The sequence below is a fragment of the Rhodotorula toruloides genome (assembly GCF_000320785.1).
Source record: "Rhodotorula toruloides NP11 unplaced genomic scaffold Scaffold2, whole genome shotgun sequence".
Lineage (NCBI taxonomy): Eukaryota > Fungi > Basidiomycota > Microbotryomycetes > Sporidiobolales > Sporidiobolaceae > Rhodotorula > Rhodotorula toruloides.
This window is the reverse complement of record NW_015622962.1, coordinates 1,412,019-1,427,975: the sequence shown is the minus strand read 5'-3', so window position 1 is coordinate 1,427,975 and position 15,957 is coordinate 1,412,019. Positions and strand designations below refer to the sequence as shown.

General features: G+C 62.2%; 7 protein-coding genes across 7 annotated transcripts; 3 read left to right on the top strand and 4 right to left on the bottom strand.

Moving 5' to 3' along the window:
• Positions 1-295: 295 nt before the first annotated feature.
• RHTO_03265 (cytochrome b5) lies at positions 296-929 on the top strand (the record flags this gene model as incomplete). The annotated part of the gene is made up of 3 exons (XM_016416936.1): positions 296-578; positions 637-716; positions 774-929. The coding sequence occupies 3 exons, from the start codon at positions 296-298 to the stop codon at positions 927-929; spliced, it is 519 nt and encodes a 172-aa protein (XP_016276655.1).
• A 311-nt stretch (positions 930-1,240) lies between these two features.
• Positions 1,241-3,296, bottom strand: RHTO_03264 (fumarylacetoacetate hydrolase; the record flags this gene model as incomplete). Its single annotated transcript, XM_016416935.1, has 5 exons — positions 1,241-1,749; positions 1,818-2,535; positions 2,591-2,665; positions 2,722-2,962; positions 3,025-3,296. The coding sequence occupies 5 exons, from the start codon at positions 3,294-3,296 to the stop codon at positions 1,241-1,243; spliced, it is 1,815 nt and encodes a 604-aa protein (XP_016276654.1).
• A 442-nt stretch (positions 3,297-3,738) lies between these two features.
• Positions 3,739-6,037, top strand: RHTO_03263 (amidohydrolase; the record flags this gene model as incomplete). Its single annotated transcript, XM_016416934.1, has 12 exons — positions 3,739-3,776; positions 3,840-3,996; positions 4,060-4,163; positions 4,233-4,252; positions 4,312-4,464; positions 4,529-4,929; positions 5,003-5,073; positions 5,191-5,303; positions 5,359-5,510; positions 5,565-5,690; positions 5,747-5,854; positions 5,912-6,037. The coding sequence occupies 12 exons, from the start codon at positions 3,739-3,741 to the stop codon at positions 6,035-6,037; spliced, it is 1,569 nt and encodes a 522-aa protein (XP_016276653.1).
• Positions 6,038-6,189: 152 nt separating this feature from the next.
• On the bottom strand, positions 6,190-8,039 carry RHTO_03262 (uncharacterized protein; the record flags this gene model as incomplete). The annotated part of the gene is made up of 4 exons (XM_016416933.1): positions 6,190-6,891; positions 6,945-7,395; positions 7,480-7,870; positions 7,928-8,039. 4 exons carry the CDS (start codon positions 8,037-8,039, stop codon positions 6,190-6,192), a joined length of 1,656 nt encoding a protein of 551 aa, XP_016276652.1.
• Positions 8,040-8,277: 238 nt separating this feature from the next.
• RHTO_03261 (alpha/beta hydrolase, epoxide hydrolase-like protein) lies at positions 8,278-9,155 on the bottom strand (the record flags this gene model as incomplete). The annotated part of the gene is made up of 2 exons (XM_016416932.1): positions 8,278-8,714; positions 8,783-9,155. 2 exons carry the CDS (start codon positions 9,153-9,155, stop codon positions 8,278-8,280), a joined length of 810 nt encoding a protein of 269 aa, XP_016276651.1.
• A 982-nt stretch (positions 9,156-10,137) lies between these two features.
• RHTO_03260 (Zn(2)-C6 transcription factor) lies at positions 10,138-12,855 on the bottom strand (the record flags this gene model as incomplete). Its single annotated transcript, XM_016416931.1, has 6 exons — positions 10,138-10,204; positions 10,269-10,761; positions 10,837-11,857; positions 11,926-12,054; positions 12,117-12,578; positions 12,685-12,855. The coding sequence occupies 6 exons, from the start codon at positions 12,853-12,855 to the stop codon at positions 10,138-10,140; spliced, it is 2,343 nt and encodes a 780-aa protein (XP_016276650.1).
• A 402-nt stretch (positions 12,856-13,257) lies between these two features.
• Positions 13,258-15,819, top strand: RHTO_03259 (Glycoside Hydrolase Family 16 protein, CBM8 containing; the record flags this gene model as incomplete). Its single annotated transcript, XM_016416930.1, has 10 exons — positions 13,258-13,268; positions 13,333-13,548; positions 13,628-13,727; positions 13,783-14,116; positions 14,181-14,253; positions 14,306-14,465; positions 14,597-14,843; positions 14,910-14,993; positions 15,092-15,210; positions 15,274-15,819. The coding sequence occupies 10 exons, from the start codon at positions 13,258-13,260 to the stop codon at positions 15,817-15,819; spliced, it is 1,890 nt and encodes a 629-aa protein (XP_016276649.1).
• Positions 15,820-15,957: the final 138 nt, after the last annotated feature.

Genomic DNA, 15,957 nt, shown 5'->3' with positions numbered 1-15,957 from the left:
TCCGTGCGAGCGGAAAGTGAACAGGAACGAGCGCGACGCAGCGGAGGACTCTTGAAAGGGCGCAATTCAAGGCGAGGCACGCTCGTCCTCCTTCGCCGCCTGCCGAAGCCTCAGGCGCGGCACCGGACTGAGCCCTCGTGCTTGCGGCGTCCAGCTGACACTCGTACCGGCCGACGGGAATTTCACGGAAGCGTTTGCGCCGCGAAAGTGGGGGGACAAAGCGGAGACCTCGCGACCTTCGTAAGGCGCGGCGGCAGGACGACTGGACAGCGATGACGACGAACTACGACGCGCCATGGGCTGGATGCGACGTGGAGTATACGCTGCAGGGCTGCCGGCCGAACCACTGGACGTCAAGGACGCTGCGAAGCCGTCAGTCGAGCACATCGAGCGCGTCGACATCCCCGCTCCTCCTTCTGCTCCTCCCTCGAAGCGCAAGGGCGCTCGACGACGCACGCCTGTCACAGAAGAAGAACTAGCTATTTCAGCTGGCGGACGAGAACCAGTCGACCCGGACGACTTGCCGTTCATCCCGCCCGAATCCATCTCGAAGCACAACAACCTCGAGGACGGTCTCTGTGCGTTCTGCTCCCCAACGATTCCTTGCTCCTGCTTCCTAACAAGCTCTCAATGCAGGGATCATCGTCGAAGACCGCGTCTACGACTGTACGAACTTCCTCGACCTGCACCCCGGCGGACCCGAAGTCTTCCACCAAGTCCCTCCTCCTCTCTCCTCCTCTCTCGTCTCTAGAGGCTGACCTTCGCATCCACAGTTCGCCGGCAAGCAATGCACGTGGCAGTTCTGGAAGTGGCACTCGCGGAAACACCTCGAACCGTGGGAGGAGTCGCTTCTTATCGGCTACACCTACCCTGTCCCGCCCAATCCTTACCCTGAACCGAAGCGGTGGATCAGGACTGGTAGTCTATAGGTGCTGGAACTTTGACCGGTCGAAGTTGCGCGAGTTGAGGTGAAGAGAGGATTCCTTCGCATCGGCAAGCGAGACTTGTCGAGTCGCTCGAACGTATGCGGTGGATTCGAGACGAGCGAGACAATTGAAAGCGAGAGCAGGAGGAGATCGCGACAGAAACTTGACAGGTTGCACCCGAAGACGCGAGCATCGATTCGAGGAGCAAGTCGCTTGCGCAAGTCTGGCCGGAGCGAACCCTCTCCTCGAGCGCCCCACAGCTGGAGATACTGAGATCGATTCGCATTGCCCGACAAATCCCATTGAGAAGCCTTCTAGAGAGCGCTGTGTCCGTTGACGCCGTTCGTGTGCACGCCGTTGACGCCATTGACGCCGTTAACCTTGGCCGTCTTGACAAACGTCCTAATCTCCCTCGCGACAGCGTCGACGTCCTCAACTTGGTGCCAGTGACCGACGTCTTCGATCTTGGCGACCTTCGCGCCCGTGATTGCGCCGGAGAGGAAGTCGATAGTCGCCTGAGGCGAGGTCTTGTCCTCGCTGCCGGCGACGATGAGCGTCGGGGCAGTGATAGCCGAGTAGTCAGGGTCATCGGCGTGTGCGAGGGCAAGACAAGCCTGCGCGTAGCCTTCGGGCTGAGAGGCAAGGAGCGATGCGCGGACCGCGGCTTTGCTGAGAGGGCGGGAGGAGTTGGTCTTGGTGGAGCAGCCGGCAGTGGAGACAGCGTCGACGATGGCGGACATGCCGCCTGAGCGGACCGTCTCGGCGCGCTTCGTCAGGGCGTCGACTCCGCCGGGCGCCATCTTCTTGACCGGGCCGAGCAGGACTGCAAGCGGTGGGAAGCGTCAGTATAAAATGATTCGAGGAGCGCACAGTCGAGAGAGCAGGACGTACTGAGCTTGTCGACCCTCGAAGCGTGCTTGGCGGCGAAGGTTGTCGCAATCAGTCCGCCAAGACTGTGTCCGACAACGGTGGCTTTGTCCGCCCCAACGCTGTCGAGCACCTCCGCCACGCTCGCGACGTATCCCTCGACGCTCGTCGAGCCGTTGCCGCTGAGCGGACTGAGACCGTGGCCTTCGAAGTCGAATGAGACGACGCGGTAGGTTTCGGCAAGTCCGGCAGCCTGGATGACGGCGGCAAAGTTGGTCGACGAGCCGCCCAGTCCGTGGATGAAGATGATGGTCTGCTGAGCGTCCGGGTTGAGAACTTCGACGTGCAAGTTGAGGCCGGACTTGAGGCGGAGGAGGTTCGAGTCGGCCAAGTACGACAACTCACCCGTCTCCTGCTCGAGCGGGAGCTGGACGACTGGCTCGGTGTTGGGCCGGGCGACGACGTTCGAAAGCTTGCCGAGTCCCGTGATCTCGACCTCGACAACATCGCCTGGTTGGAGGAAGACCTGCGGACTCTGGCCCATCCCAGTCCCGACAGGCGTGCCGGTAGCGATCACGTCGCCAGGTTGGAGAGTGATGCCCGCTGAGCATGTCTCGATGAGCGTCGGGATGTCGAAGATTAGGTCGGAGGCGTTGGCGCGCTGGCGGAGTTGGCCGTTAACGCGAGTCTCGATGGTCATGTTCTGCCAGTCGAGGTTGCTAGAATGGACTGCATAGGGCCCCTGCATTGGAAGCATGTCAACGACGAAGCGCACACGAGCGAGACGAGGGACGCACCATCGGGCAGAAGGTGTCGAGGGACTTGCCGAGGAAGAACTGGATGTGATCGCGCTGTCGGTCTCGCGCCGTGACCTGCATTACGAGCGAGTCAGTAAGGATTCCAGAATTCGGAAGCGCAAGGAACGCACATCATTCAAGACGCAAGCTCCCCAGACATGTTCCCACGCATCCTGCTTCTTGATGTTCCTCCCGCCCTTTCCAACGATGATGGCGAGCTCGCCCTCGTAGTCGAGCTTGGTAGTGACGTTCGGGTGTGGGTGGATGGGCTGATTCGTGCCGATGATCGAAGTTGCGCGCTTGGTGAAGACGACGGGGTGCTTGGGGATGTCGTCCTTGCTGCTGCCGTCCCAGCCCGACTGCTGGAACTCGCTGTGTATTCGCGCAGCTCGTCAGTGTTTGTAGGCATCAGAGAGGACGACAGACGAACTCACCGTGCGTGCTCGAGGTAGTTCTTGCCGACGCAGATGATGTCGCGGCCGGTGACGGGAGCGAGGATCTCGACGGAGCTGATCGCCTCGACGGCGTGCGACGGCAAGAGCGAGCTTGCGACTGCATCCCAGTCTCGGATGAGGACCTTCAGGTCGACGACGGGGCGGCCGTTGGGAAAGTTGATGGGAGTGACCTGAGTGCCGTCCGCGTTGACGAGACCGACGCGCCCGGCCGGGAAACGCTTAGAGCGGTACTGAAGGAAACGGTAGGACATGCTGCGATGTGTACGAGCGTAGGAGAGCGTGTGTAGCGAGCTGTAGGGAGAGCGAGTGATGGTCCGAGGTGGGGAGGGTCAAGCAGGACGAGTACGGCACGGGGCGGTCCGCCGGAAGGCTCGGGCGATATGGCAGAGTCCCATGAAGAGCATCCCGTCCCGTCGGAGTCTCCACAGCGAGCGGGAGGGGATCAACGAGCGTGGAGGTGTCCAAGGGTGCCTCTCTCCCTCCCGCCAACTCCGGTCGTCGGCGCTCGCGCGCTGGGTCGCCTGATGAGGGCCTGGGACCCGCATGCCGAAGCTTGCGGACCTCGCGAGGGGAGCCCCGCCGCGCCCCATCGCTTCCGCCGCCTTGCCCGCTCTTCCTTCGCTTCTTTCGCTCGCTCCCTCCCTCACACCGCTCACACACCCGCTCTGACACCGCTGCGACTACCTAACCACCATGCCTACTGCTGTTCTTGTCCTCCCAGCCGAGCACCGGTTCGTCGAGCGTTTCCTCGTCTCCTCATCCCCTTCAGCGCTCACCCTCCTCCTCTTTCGCAGCTTCGACCCGCAGGTTGCGCCTACTTACTCTCGCTGGGTCCCTCCCAAGTGGATGCTCCAACATGCTTCGAACCCGCCAACCCCTCGTCGTCCTAACGCCAACGGACTCGGCGAGGAGTGGCAGCCAAAGAAGCCATCCTTCCGCGGCATCGACCTAGTGCGTCCGCTTGGGCCTTACTTCGGTCGCCTACTCGCTACTGATCTCATCTTGACCTTGTAGACCAAGCCGGATCCGCGCATCCGCGTCCCGGACATCGCTATCGCCAGCGACGTTTCCGACGAGCAAGAGACCGCTTTCGTCGACGTCAACATCCTCGACTCGACGTGCGTTATGCTCTCCTGCTCTCCTGAACCCCGTGCAGCTGACTGACGTCCCACTGCTCGACGCCGCAGCGGCAAGGAGCCGTACCGCGGTACGCTCACGCATCCTGTTCCTTCCTCACTGCCTGACTGACACCCCTTTCGCCGACAGGCGACGTCCTCGTTCGCGGCAAGCGCATCGTCTCGGTCGGGGAAGAGATCGCACCCGAAGTCCTCGCTCGCGCTCGCGTCATCCAAGGCAACGGCAGGACGCTCATGTCCGGCCTCTGCGACGCCCACACGCACTTTACCTGGACCAACGCCGGTGCGCTCTACTCCTTCCGCCAGTACATCGTGGCTGGATTGACCAGGTCACGACGATGATGCAGCCTCGCTCGACGGACTTGCCGACATGCCAGTCGAGGAGCACACGCTCTTTTCCGCCCGCTCAGCCCGCACCTTCCTCGACTGCGGCTACACGATGTGCTTCGGCGCCGCGTCCGCCAAGTCCCGCATCGATGCCGTCGTCAAGAACGCCATCAACGCAGGCGACATCCCCGGACCTCGTGCGCTCGCCAACGCAGCAGAGATGGCGCCGCACGATGGCGCGCTCGTACCCGGCATCACACGCTTCGTCGAAACGCCCGAGGAGATCGAGGCGGCTATCAACGAGTTTGCGGACCAGGGCGCAGACCAGATCAAGCTGTCGATGAGCGGCGAGGAGATTACCGAGGTCCTTCGCGCCGAGGACACGACTTTCCCCGACGAGCTCGTCGCTGCTGGCGTTGAGGTGAGTTGCCGAACCTGTGGGCGTCCTCGCTTAACATCGCTGACTCTCCCTCGTCTCGCTTCTCTTCCCTCAGGCTGCTCACGCTCGCGGCCTCCGCGTCTGCTCGCACGCTCGCTCGGACGAGAGTATCATGCAATGCCTCCAGTGCGTCTACCGTCGTCGATATCGCCGGGGACTTCGCGCTGACTGCTCCATATCTTTCTCTCCATCTCCTCTCCTCGTATCTCCTCGCCTTCCCGTCTTCCCGCCTATTGCTCGCAGGTACGGCGTCGACATGATCTACCACGCTAGCTTCATTTCCGACTCAACGATGGAGGCCCTCGAGGCGCAGAGAGAGCGGGTCTTCGTTGCTCCCGCTCTCGCTTGGCTCGTCTGTGCGTGGCCCTTCATCTCCTCGTTCTTCTTAGTCTGCTCACGCATCACACGCAGGCACACTCGAGGACGCTGAAGCGTACGGCTACCCACCCAGCAAGGCCGAGAGCGCCGGCTACGCGCGAGAACTCGCCATCGCCATTCCCGGACTCAAGGAGATGAAGAAGCGCGGGATCCGCGTCATGCCCGGTGGAGACTACGGCTTTGCTGTTCGTGCTCCCGTCTTTCCAACAAGTGACGCAGCTGACCAGTTTGGAGCGCAGTGGACGCCGCACGGCACGTACCGCGACCCGGAGTTGTTCGTCAAGCGACTCGGCTACACACCGATGGAGGCTATCCTCGCTGCCACCGCACTTGGTGGCGAGCTCTTGCTCCACCCGGAGGAGCTCGTGCGTCCAAGCATTCCATATCGACGAGCTCGAGCTGAGCTTTCGCTCGTGTACAGGGTAAGGTCCAGCCTGGCTACTACGCCGACATGATCCTCGTCAACGGCAACCCTCTCGAGGACATTACGCTGCTCTCGCACCACGAGAACCTCGACTTGATCATGATCGTGCGATCCTTTCCCTCCTTTCGCATGATCCAGCGCTGACGAGGTGAGCGAATGCAGAACGGCCGCATCCACAAGGAGCAGCTCAAGGACCGCTCTGAGGCGCGCTACGAGCCCAAGGGCTCGCTCTTCAACGAGATCCCGGAGAAGGTGAACGGGTCGAAGAAGGCGAACGGCAAGGAGTGAAGGAGCGACCGTCCTGCTCGAACCTGTACCCTTTCTCTCCATCTCGCTCATCTGTCGTTCTCTCTTTGGCTTGTATGACTTCGTATTCGGGTCCTTTGGTTTGAAAGTCAAGCAGTACTCAGTGCACTAAATCGCAAGTCGAGAAGGTCCCGCTACAGATTCGCTTTCGCCTGCTGCCTGATCGTCTCCAAGCACCTCTTGAACGCCGTGCGCATGCTCGCCTGCTCGAGCGGATTGAGGGACGGCAGCTGGACGGCATCGACGAGGTGTTGAAGCGTACTCGATTCGAGGAGGACGAGGGTGGCGAGGTCTTCGAGCGTCGAAAGGCCGAGGTGAGCGAGGAAGATGACGACGAGCTCGAGCTCGTGGGCAGGAACCGTAGGGAAGATCGAGTAGAGCAAGGCGGCGAGGTCTTCGAGGTGAAGCGGCGTCGAGGTGGTAGGAGTCGAGGAAGGCAGGAAAGCGGCGTGCTGGACCGGCCGCTTGTCCTCCCTGCGCTCTGAACTGCTCGACGTGCTAGAGGTATATTCGCGCTTCGACGCGCGAGGCGAGGCTTGTCCGTCGTCGTCGACCTCGTCAATCTCGTGGTTGTGCTTGAGCTCGCTCGAGGTGATGCGCCAGAGTCCGTCAGAGCCCGCGTCGGCGATGATGCCAACCCTGCATTGTCCTTGTCTCGTGCCAGCGTAGCGGTGGTGACCATGAGCGCATATGAGGCGAAGGTGTTGCTTGTCGGAGACGTCGCTTTTGCGGTGGACGGTGAAGCCGCGCGACTGGGCGAAGGCGTAGAGGTGAATGAGGAGCTCGCGCGCCCTGGAGAACGACTGGTTGGCGGAAGGAAAGGCGGCAGGTCCGGCCTGTGCGAGGAAAAAGTCAGCTTGCTTGTTTCGAGGGAAAGGATGGGTCGCACCTTGACAAGCTTCGACACCTCCTTTGCGACGTCCTGCGCTGATGGGAAACGCTTCTGTGTCGACGTCGACGTCGATGCAGCTTCGTCGCTGCTCGTCTCGCATTCCGAGTCATCCTCCTCGCCGCTCTCGCTCGACGACGGTTCCGTGCTGAACCACCTCTTTCGGAGCTTCGTCGTCACGCCACTGACCCCCTGCGCAATGTACTGTTCGACCTCCTTGATCTTCTGCTCCGTCCACGCCTTGGCGGACCCATCGCGCGAGCGGGCGTCCCGCACCGACGAGGGACAGGAGTGGTCGAGCGAGCTGACGGACACCCTGACACCTCCGAACGCCCCGCGCACAGCGATGGCGTGGATGCGGAAGGTGTAGTCTGTGTCGCCAGTCAACTTGTGCACGGTGCAGCCCTCCCGCAAGCGACAGTAGAGGTAGACGAAGGTGGTGTCTCCCGCCCTGATGCGGAGCTCAGTACCGGCGGCGACTGCGTGCCAGAGGGTCAGTAAGACGCCGCTACGGCTCTCGTACATCCCGACTCACGAGCTGCGCGGTGGCAAGCGAGCTTGAACTCGTTGAGGGAGGAGAAGGTGTCGCCGACGTTGCTTCCGCGCCGCAGGGGAACGAACCGGCGCCCCCTCCTTGCGCAAAGCGTATTCAAACTCCTTGATCTTGCCGCGACTCCATTGCGCGGTATCGCCGCTCGACCTACGCTGCTGCCGCACCTCGAGCGGACAAGAATGGACGAGGTTGCGCTTGTTGACGCGAAAGTCGCCACCGTTCGCCTCGACAACCGACTTGTAGACTGCGATCTGGAAGGAGCAGCATGGCCCGTCCATCACCTTGTTGACCGTCGCGCGTTCGCCGAGTCGGCAGCGCATATCCGCTCGATTTGCGTCGCCCGTTTTGATCTTGAGCTCGATGCCGCTAGCCACTGCGTGGATAAGCGTCAGTAGCTAGGAGATCCAGAAGTCCGGAAGGAACGACTCACAAGCTGCGCGATGACAAGCGAGCTTGAATGCGAGGAGGGACGGGAAGGTGTCGCCGACCTTGGGGAACGCGGGAGCGGTCGCAGGGGACGCAGCAGAAGAGGAGCCAGACATTCCGAAAACTAGTGGTACGCCGCGGGAGGCGAGAGCGACGAGGTAAGAGCAGCGAGTGAGCGGGAGGAAGGAGAGGGGCAAGTCCGGGCGAGTCCGCGGACAGCGTCGACGACGGCAAGCAAGTGGACGACGAAGAAGCGACGACACTCGAGGAGAGTTGTCTGAGGTCGCGACAACGCTGGGCGGTGCAGGCTGCGCAAGTCGAGGAAGCCCGTCTAGTTCGCAGCTTCGCCTCGAACTACTGCACGAAGTTCTTGATCTCCCTCGCGACGGCATCGACGTCCTCGAGCTCGTGCCAGTGGCCGATGTCCTCGATCTTGGCGACCTTCGCGCCCGTGATTGCGCTGGAGAGGAAGTCGATAGTCGCCTGAGGCGAGGTCTTGTCCTCGCTGCCGGCGACGATGAGCGTAGGCGCCGTGATAGCCGAGTAGTCGGGGTCGTCGGCGTGTGCGAGCGCAAGGCAGGCTTGAGCGTATCCCTCCGGCTGCGAAGCGAGAAGCGATGCGCGGACGGCGGCTTTGCTGAGAGGACGGGAGGAGTTGGTCTTGGCTGAGCAGCCGGCAGTGGAGACGGCATCGACGATGGCGGACATGCCGCCTGAACGGACCGTCTCGGCGCGCTTCGTCAAGGCGTCGACTCCGCCGGACGCCATTTTCTTGACCGGGCCGAGGAGGACTGCAAGTGGTGGGAAGCGTCAGCTCAAGGCGCCGGAAAGAGCGCACAGTCGAGAGAGCCGAACGCACTGAGCTTGTCGACCCTCGAAGCGTGCTTGGCGGCGAATGTCGTCGCGATCAGCCCGCCGAGACTGTGTCCGACGACCGTCGCTTTGTCCGCCCCAACGCTGTCAAGCACCTCCGCAACGCTCTCGACGTATCCCTCGACGCTTGTCGACCCGTTGCCGCTGAGCGGGCTGAGACCGTGGCCTTCGAAGTCGAACGAGACGACGCGGTAGGTTTCGGCAAGTCCGGCAGCCTGGATGACGGCGGCAAAGTTGGTCGACGAGCCGCCCAAGCCGTGGATGAAGATGATGGTTTGCTGAGCGTCCGGGTTGAGGACTTCGACGTGCAGGTTGAGGCCGGACTTGAGCTGGCGGAGGTTCTGGTCGGGCGCAGACATGGTCGTAGGTGTCGAGAGGTTCTGTCGTGAGTGCAGAAGTCGTGGCTAGAAGGTGGAAGGAGAGCTGAAGAAAGAGGACTGGGCGCTGGTGGGGAAGGGAAGCGAGCGAGCCGGCAGCTGTGGAGGTCTAGCAGCACCGCGCGCTCGTCCTCCGTTCCGCCTGAGAGGCGTCAATGGACCGCAAGCTCCGCTGCTCCGCGACCGCCGGTCGTCGGAGGCTCGCAGGGAGCTTAGTAAGTCAGGGCTGGTGCCGAAGAGCGAGCCGAACAGGCAGGGCCGGAACTGCCTCGGCGAGAGAAGCAGTCGCGGTTGAGGAAGTCCTGAGGCTTGTACAGGCGGAGAAGCCGGTAAAAGAGCCATCCAGAGCGTCAGAGGAGTGAGTCGAGCACAAAATGGTCGAGGGAAGGCGTGTCGAAAAGGAGGAAATTCTGGAGAGGGCGAAGAGTGCTGTCAGCTGGCTTGAACTAGCTGCAGGTGGCCCACGGTACCTTGCCGCGCTGCTCAAAGACCGTCTGCCGTCCACAGAGTTTGTGAAGATCCGACATGCTCCTCATCAGTTCGAGAGAGACGGGCAGACTCTTCCAGCCGGCCACACCGCTCGCGAGGCTAGACGAACGCAGGTACGCACTCCAAATCGCCTGTTGTTACACCCAGCTACTACGCAGATCGGCCCGTTGCGTTGACATCCCGCTGAGACCGCCTTTCCTCGTCGAGATGAGCGAAGCGAAGCCGGCGGCTCCACAGTGTGCGACGCGTGTGCATGGCTCTAGCACAGCTCGAGAAGCAGGAAAAGGTCGATAGAAGCCAGGTAGAGCGTATCCTGAGCGAGTGAGCGAGACGTTAGGGAGGAAACCCTGTCGGGCGCCGCGAGCGAGCAGGTCTCAACGCAGCAAAACGAGACGGAACGGACTCAAGCGTTGCAAAGCACTGATAGGTACCGACAACAACAAACAGGGCGGCAGAAAGGGCGAGAGGAAGCAGCTCAGAACCCGCCAAGGTTCCATGCGTTCGTCTCTGGTCCCAGCGCGCTCGCCGGGTTCCAGAACAGCCTGCTCATACGTAAGGACATCAGCAGGATTCGCAGAGCGAGGAAACAGCGAGAAGGGGACGCACAAAGTCTCGCCAATCGAGTCGTACGAGCTAAAGTCGAGGGCGCGCGAGTCCCACGCCATCGGCGTATTGAGGTTCGAGAGGAGGACGCCGGCGGGGTCATTGTGAACGTCGTAGTGCTGTTGTGGAGGCGGAGCGAAGGCGGCGGTGGACGGGTTGAGCGAGGGATCGACCGGAAGAGGAGGGTAGGTCGGCGGAGCGGGCAAGACGGAGAGACTGTCCGTCGAGTTCGCTTGATGCACGACCTGCGCTGGCTGCTGCACCTGCGCCGGCTGCTGCACCTGACACTCCCCTCCCACATTCGGACCCCTCTCCAGCGCCTCCTTCAATTTCCTCAAAATCGGCAACGCCCTCCCCGCAAGCGCCGAATACGGCTCGATGTCGTTGAAGACTTGGAGTGCTTGTGCAAAGTCGGCGCGGATGTCTTCGTTGAGCATGCAATAGGGCGCGCGGAGGAGGACGCTGGATTGGATGACGGCCGAGGTGAAAGTGTGGACTGTCGGCGCGCAGGGTTATCAGTCAGACTTCGTACTTTCGTATGAGGAAGAGCAGAGGGAACTGTCCGACTCACAGGCGTAGAACCACCAAGTGACCGCTGCCCTCGGCGCCTTTTCCAACACGCTCCTCATCAAACTCGTGTGCCTCCTCGCCGAGATCAAGCACGCGTTGAAGCTCGCCGCGTACGGACTCGTCATCGGCTCGGTCCCGCTCATCAAAGCCTTGGCGAACCAAGGACGGTGGAGCGCGAGGAGTCCTTTGTGGAGGAGGAGGACGAGCATGTGTCGTTGCGGGATGAGTTTGCGCTCGATGTCGGACGGAGGGTGGGTCGAGCTGGCCGAGGAGGTGGTCTCGTCAAGCCGCAACCAGTGCGGAGCCTTGGCGGCGGTCGCCTTGAACTCGCGATCGAGTTGGAGGACCGCCGCGTAGTCGGGCAAGTCCGGCGCGGCGAGCAAGTCGGCAATCTTGGCGAACATGAGCGAGATCTCGTACTTGACTGCGTGGAACGCCGAGTCGGTCACGCCTGTCGCAGGCGGAGTAGGGCGCGGGCAGGAGATAAAGTGGAGAGGGATGGCGTAGGGTCGACCAAAGTTGAGCGACTGCAGCAAGTCGTAGACGAAGATTTCCCACCATGCTCGAGCGCGCTCCTCAGTCACGTCGGCGCTCAAACCCCATGCCGCGCAATTCTTGTGCAACCCGAGCGCCTGAGCGGCGCGCGAGGCGAGTCCGAGGATTGTCCAGGCTGAACGGGCGCCTTCGCGGTCGCCAGAGCAGAAGAGATACGAGACCATCAGGTGGAGGCACTTGACCGCCGCGACCGTCGGCCTGCTCATGAAGTTGTACGGCGGGCTGGTCAATAACGCCGCGGCCGCATTGAAGAACGCGGTCGCCTGCGGGTTCCTCCGCCTCGACGCGATCTCTAGGTTCTGGGAGAACGTAAGGGCGAGGGCGAAGATGGTGAGGAGGGTCGCGAGGCGATGTGGATGGAGACAGCAGGGGTTGGCGGTGTTGGAAGGGCCGGAGTAGAGTTGGCGTAGGTCCGAGTCGACGAAGGTGCGAGCGCAGGGCTGGTACATCCAGTCGACTTCGGTGAACTGCGAGTGTCCGCCGCGGTTCTTAAGTCAGTCTTTCGACCGTGTGCAGCCGATGAGATGCGACTCACGTAGACGTTGATGTATCCGAGCGCCGCATCGTATGGCGGGTACTGGTCAGGCGGGAGCATCGCGCTTGTCGCAGGAGCCGACGCGAACGGGAAGAGCAGTTCGCCCGGGTACAGGTCTGGCGAGTCCGTCTACGAGCGTTGCGAGCGTGAGTCTGGGTCAGGGGGAGAGGCAGAGACGGCACGCAACGCACAGTCCCGGCATCAATGAGGAACAACGCTCCAGCTCCCCTCCCGTGAAACCTTGCCGCGGTACCCTCCGTCTCCATCACACCTGGTCCGCGTCCTGCAGCTGCTTCAAGCGGGTTGCCTGGCGCATCGGGGGAGTCTCTGTCGAAGGGCGGAGAAGGAGCCGTGGCAGCCGCGAGAGGCGAAAGGAGGAGAGACTGGAGGGAAGAGGAGACTGGAGCGGCGGGTTGTTGCGGCAGTGGCGGAACTGGGAGACTGGTGTGCGCGTACTGGGGGAGCGGAGATCGCTGCTGCTGCTGCTGTTGTTGTTCTTGTTGAAGGGCGGCCGTGAGCGCCTTGTTCTGCTCGAGGAGTTCCTTGATGGTTTCTTGTTGCAGGAAGACGTCGCGATGTGGGAGTTCGCCGTCAGGACAGAGGGACGCGACCTTCCTCCGCACGCAGCTCGTGCAGGGCCATTCTCGCGAGCACTGCATGCATAGCAAAACGGTGAGCGAGGTCAGGCGAAGTCGAAGCGGAGACGAGGAAGTGGGGAAGGCAACGGCGAGGTGAGCGACGACGGCGTCTGGGGCGCACCTTGAGTTTCAGCCTGATGCATTCACGGCAGCTCGTCGCCTTTGTGCCCTTCACACGCCCTTTGCCGCTGTCGCCGTCTGTCGAGCCGTTGCGGGGCCTTTTCGCAGGAGGAGGCGTCGGTTCGCTCGTGCTGTCGCTGGGAGCGGGCGGCGCGGGTCCAGCACGGTCCATGGCACTCAACAGCGTCAACGCAGTCGTAAGTAACCCGAACGAAGGAGAGGAGCGTCGAAGCAAACGGCGAAGAGTGGCCTGGAGAAGAGGTGGACGCCTCGTCGCGCCGAAAAGACTGGGATGACCAGTAGGGCTTCAGTAGCACTATGCAAAGGGCTCTGAGCCACCCTCGCCCGTCCTTGTCCCGAACGAAGTCGACCCTTTCTCCCCGTTCGCGTTCTTGTCGTCGCCCATCTCGCTGCCGGTGTCTGTGTGGTCCTTCTGACGCTGCTGTGCCGTGTCTATACGCTCGTCTGACCCGCCAAGCTACCCGCCAGCCCGCCGCGATCTCTTCACTCGCTTCCCTTGCCCCCGCTCAATCCTCATCACTTGTCGCGTCCGTCGGCACTGTACACCCGCGCAATGCGCAGAACGTGCGTTGCGGTCTTGCCAGACTGCCATGAGAATCTCACTGACGCGGTCGAATTCGTCCCGCAGCGCCCTCCCCGTCCTAAGCGGCATCTTCGCGCCGCTCACCTCTCTCCTCCTCACCTCCCTCGTCGCTCCTTCACTACCCGGCTCATCGCTTCTCGTAGCCGCACAAGCACCTGCGGGAGGAGGAGGAACCGGCGCGAGCACGGGGACGAGTAGCGGCCAGACGTGTGGATGGGAATCGAGTTGTCCCAAGACGGCGCCTTGCTGCACGGAATACGGGTGCGTGGAGGGGTCCCTCGTCCGCCTATTGCGTTTTCCGGCAATGCGCTGACTGGGCGATATTCTCGTCGTCGCACAGGTACTGCTCGTCCGGCATCGGCTGCTTGGCGGGATGCAACCCTCAGGGCAGCTACGGCGAGGGCTACTGCGCCCCCGTCCCCTCCTGCCAGTCCTCAAACGTGCGTGCTGCCTCGTCCTCAGTCCGAATGACGCTGACTCGCACTCGCCCCGCAGTACACCTTCGCCGACACCTCGCGGATCCAGATGAACCACACCGCGTGGGACGGCGACGCGAGCAAATACGATTTCGTGCTCGACAAGCTCGACTCATCGAACAACTCTCTCATCCAGAACAACGAGATGGTCCTCACGCTCACTCAGAACGGCGGCGGAACGCGCGTATCGACTACGAGGAGCGTCTTGTACGGCACGATTCAGGCGAGTATCAAGACGGTCGGCGTGGCGGGAGTCGTGACGGCTTTCATTACGATGAGCGGCGTCAAGGACGAGATTGATTTCGAGTGGACGACGAATAACACGAATCAGGTCCAGAGTAACTATTACTGGGGTGCGCGAGCGTTTCCTCCTACTCTTGCGCCCTTGCTGAAGCTGACTCGTCGATGCGCCCGCAGAGGGAGACGTCGACAACTACTCGCACGGCGGCAAGCACACAGCGAACAACCGCGCCTCCTCCTACCTCACCTAGTGCGTCTGATCCTCCTCGCTCCCCCCTCTCTACTGACACTCTCGCGCACAGCGGCATCCAATGGACCCCCTCTCAACTCGACTGGCTCGTGAACGGCAAATCCGTCCGCACGCTCAAGAAGTCTGATACGACGAATGGGCGGTATCCGCAGACCCCGTCGAGGGTGCAGTTTTCGGTTTGGCCGGCGGGGGTGGAGGGGACTGCGCAGGGTGTGAGTCCGGGACTTCGCTAAATTGCGGGAGAGTCGTGGCGCGGACGAGCCGCTTGACTTGACACCTCCGCGCCACTACGACGTTCTTCAGCTCGCTTGACTGACTTCTCGCTCGCCTTGCTCACTCGCAGACGATCGACTGGGCCGGCGGCCTGATTGACTGGTCCTCACCCGCCTACACCTCCTCCAACGCCTTCACCGCCCACGTCCAATGGCTCAGCATCGACTGCTACTCCGGCTCGGACATGAACCTCCCCTTCGTCGCGGGCAACTCGAGCTCGAACTCGACTAGCTCGAGGGAGAGATTGAGGAGGAGCGAGGAGTGGCCCGTGTTGTGGGAGAGGCAGAGTCAGAGCGTCAATTCGTACATCTGGGGCTGTCAGTCGCGCTTCCTTCCCCTTTCCTTGCGTCTGACGACGAGCTGACAGGTTTTGGGTCCCGCAGCGAACGACACGAACGGTCAAATCGGCGTCTCGGGCTCGAATGCCGCGACGATCATCAACTCGCCTTACTCGACCGGTCAGAACAGTGCGTCAACTTCCCGCGCTCGACTGGACGTTCTCCAGCGTCGATGTTGCGTCCATGCCCTGAGCTTCCCAGTCTGACGCCCTTGCTTGCCGTCGCAGTGATCATCAAGAACGGCGACACGAAGGGCGTGACGGCGCCCAAGTCGGGCAACGGCGGCACGGGCATTTTCGGCAACACCGCAGCTGGGAACTGGTGGGCGAAGCAGTCGACCGGCGTGGTGCGTCCCGTCCTCCCCGTTTCCGTCCTTCTCGACGTAAGCTGACGGTGGATGCACGAGCAGCACGTCGGCATCATCATCGGCGGCTGTGCGGTCGCCCTCTTCCTCCTCGTCACCATCTGCACGCTCTGGGCTCGTCGGAACGACGGCCGCAAATCCCGCGCGCGCAAAGAAGCCGCCATCCTCGCCGCCTCTCGAGGTGGACCGACGACTGGCCCGTCCGGCGCGGCCGCTATCCCGCTCGTCAACAAGAAGCAGAACGCATACACTACGCTCGACGGGAACGACTCGGCTTTCGACTTGCCCAAGGGAGGGAGGCCGTCGATGCAGCACGACAACTCGTCTTACTACGCCGATTCGATTTCGAAGAACTCGATGGGGAACAACTACCGCGACAGGATCGTCTCGCCCTCCAGCTCGTCGTTCAGGACTGCGACGCCGCCTGTGCCGAGTCTGCCGGCGCAGTATCAGCAACATCAGGCGTACCCAGGCGGATACGGAGCGTATGGTGGTGCACCGGCGTATCCGCCTCAGCAGTTCTACCCGCCCCAACCGCCGCAGTACGGGCAAGGCTACGGGCAGGGAGGACCCGGGTACGGGCGGTACTGAGCGCAGAGTGGCCGCTTCTCCTCTTTCTTTCGGCGGTCGTCTTGCTGGTTCGCAGGCGTCGCTCGTTGTTCTTCTCCTGCACTTTACCACGGCTCTCTTGGTTGTAACACGGACACTCGGTTATGCGCGCACGCATCG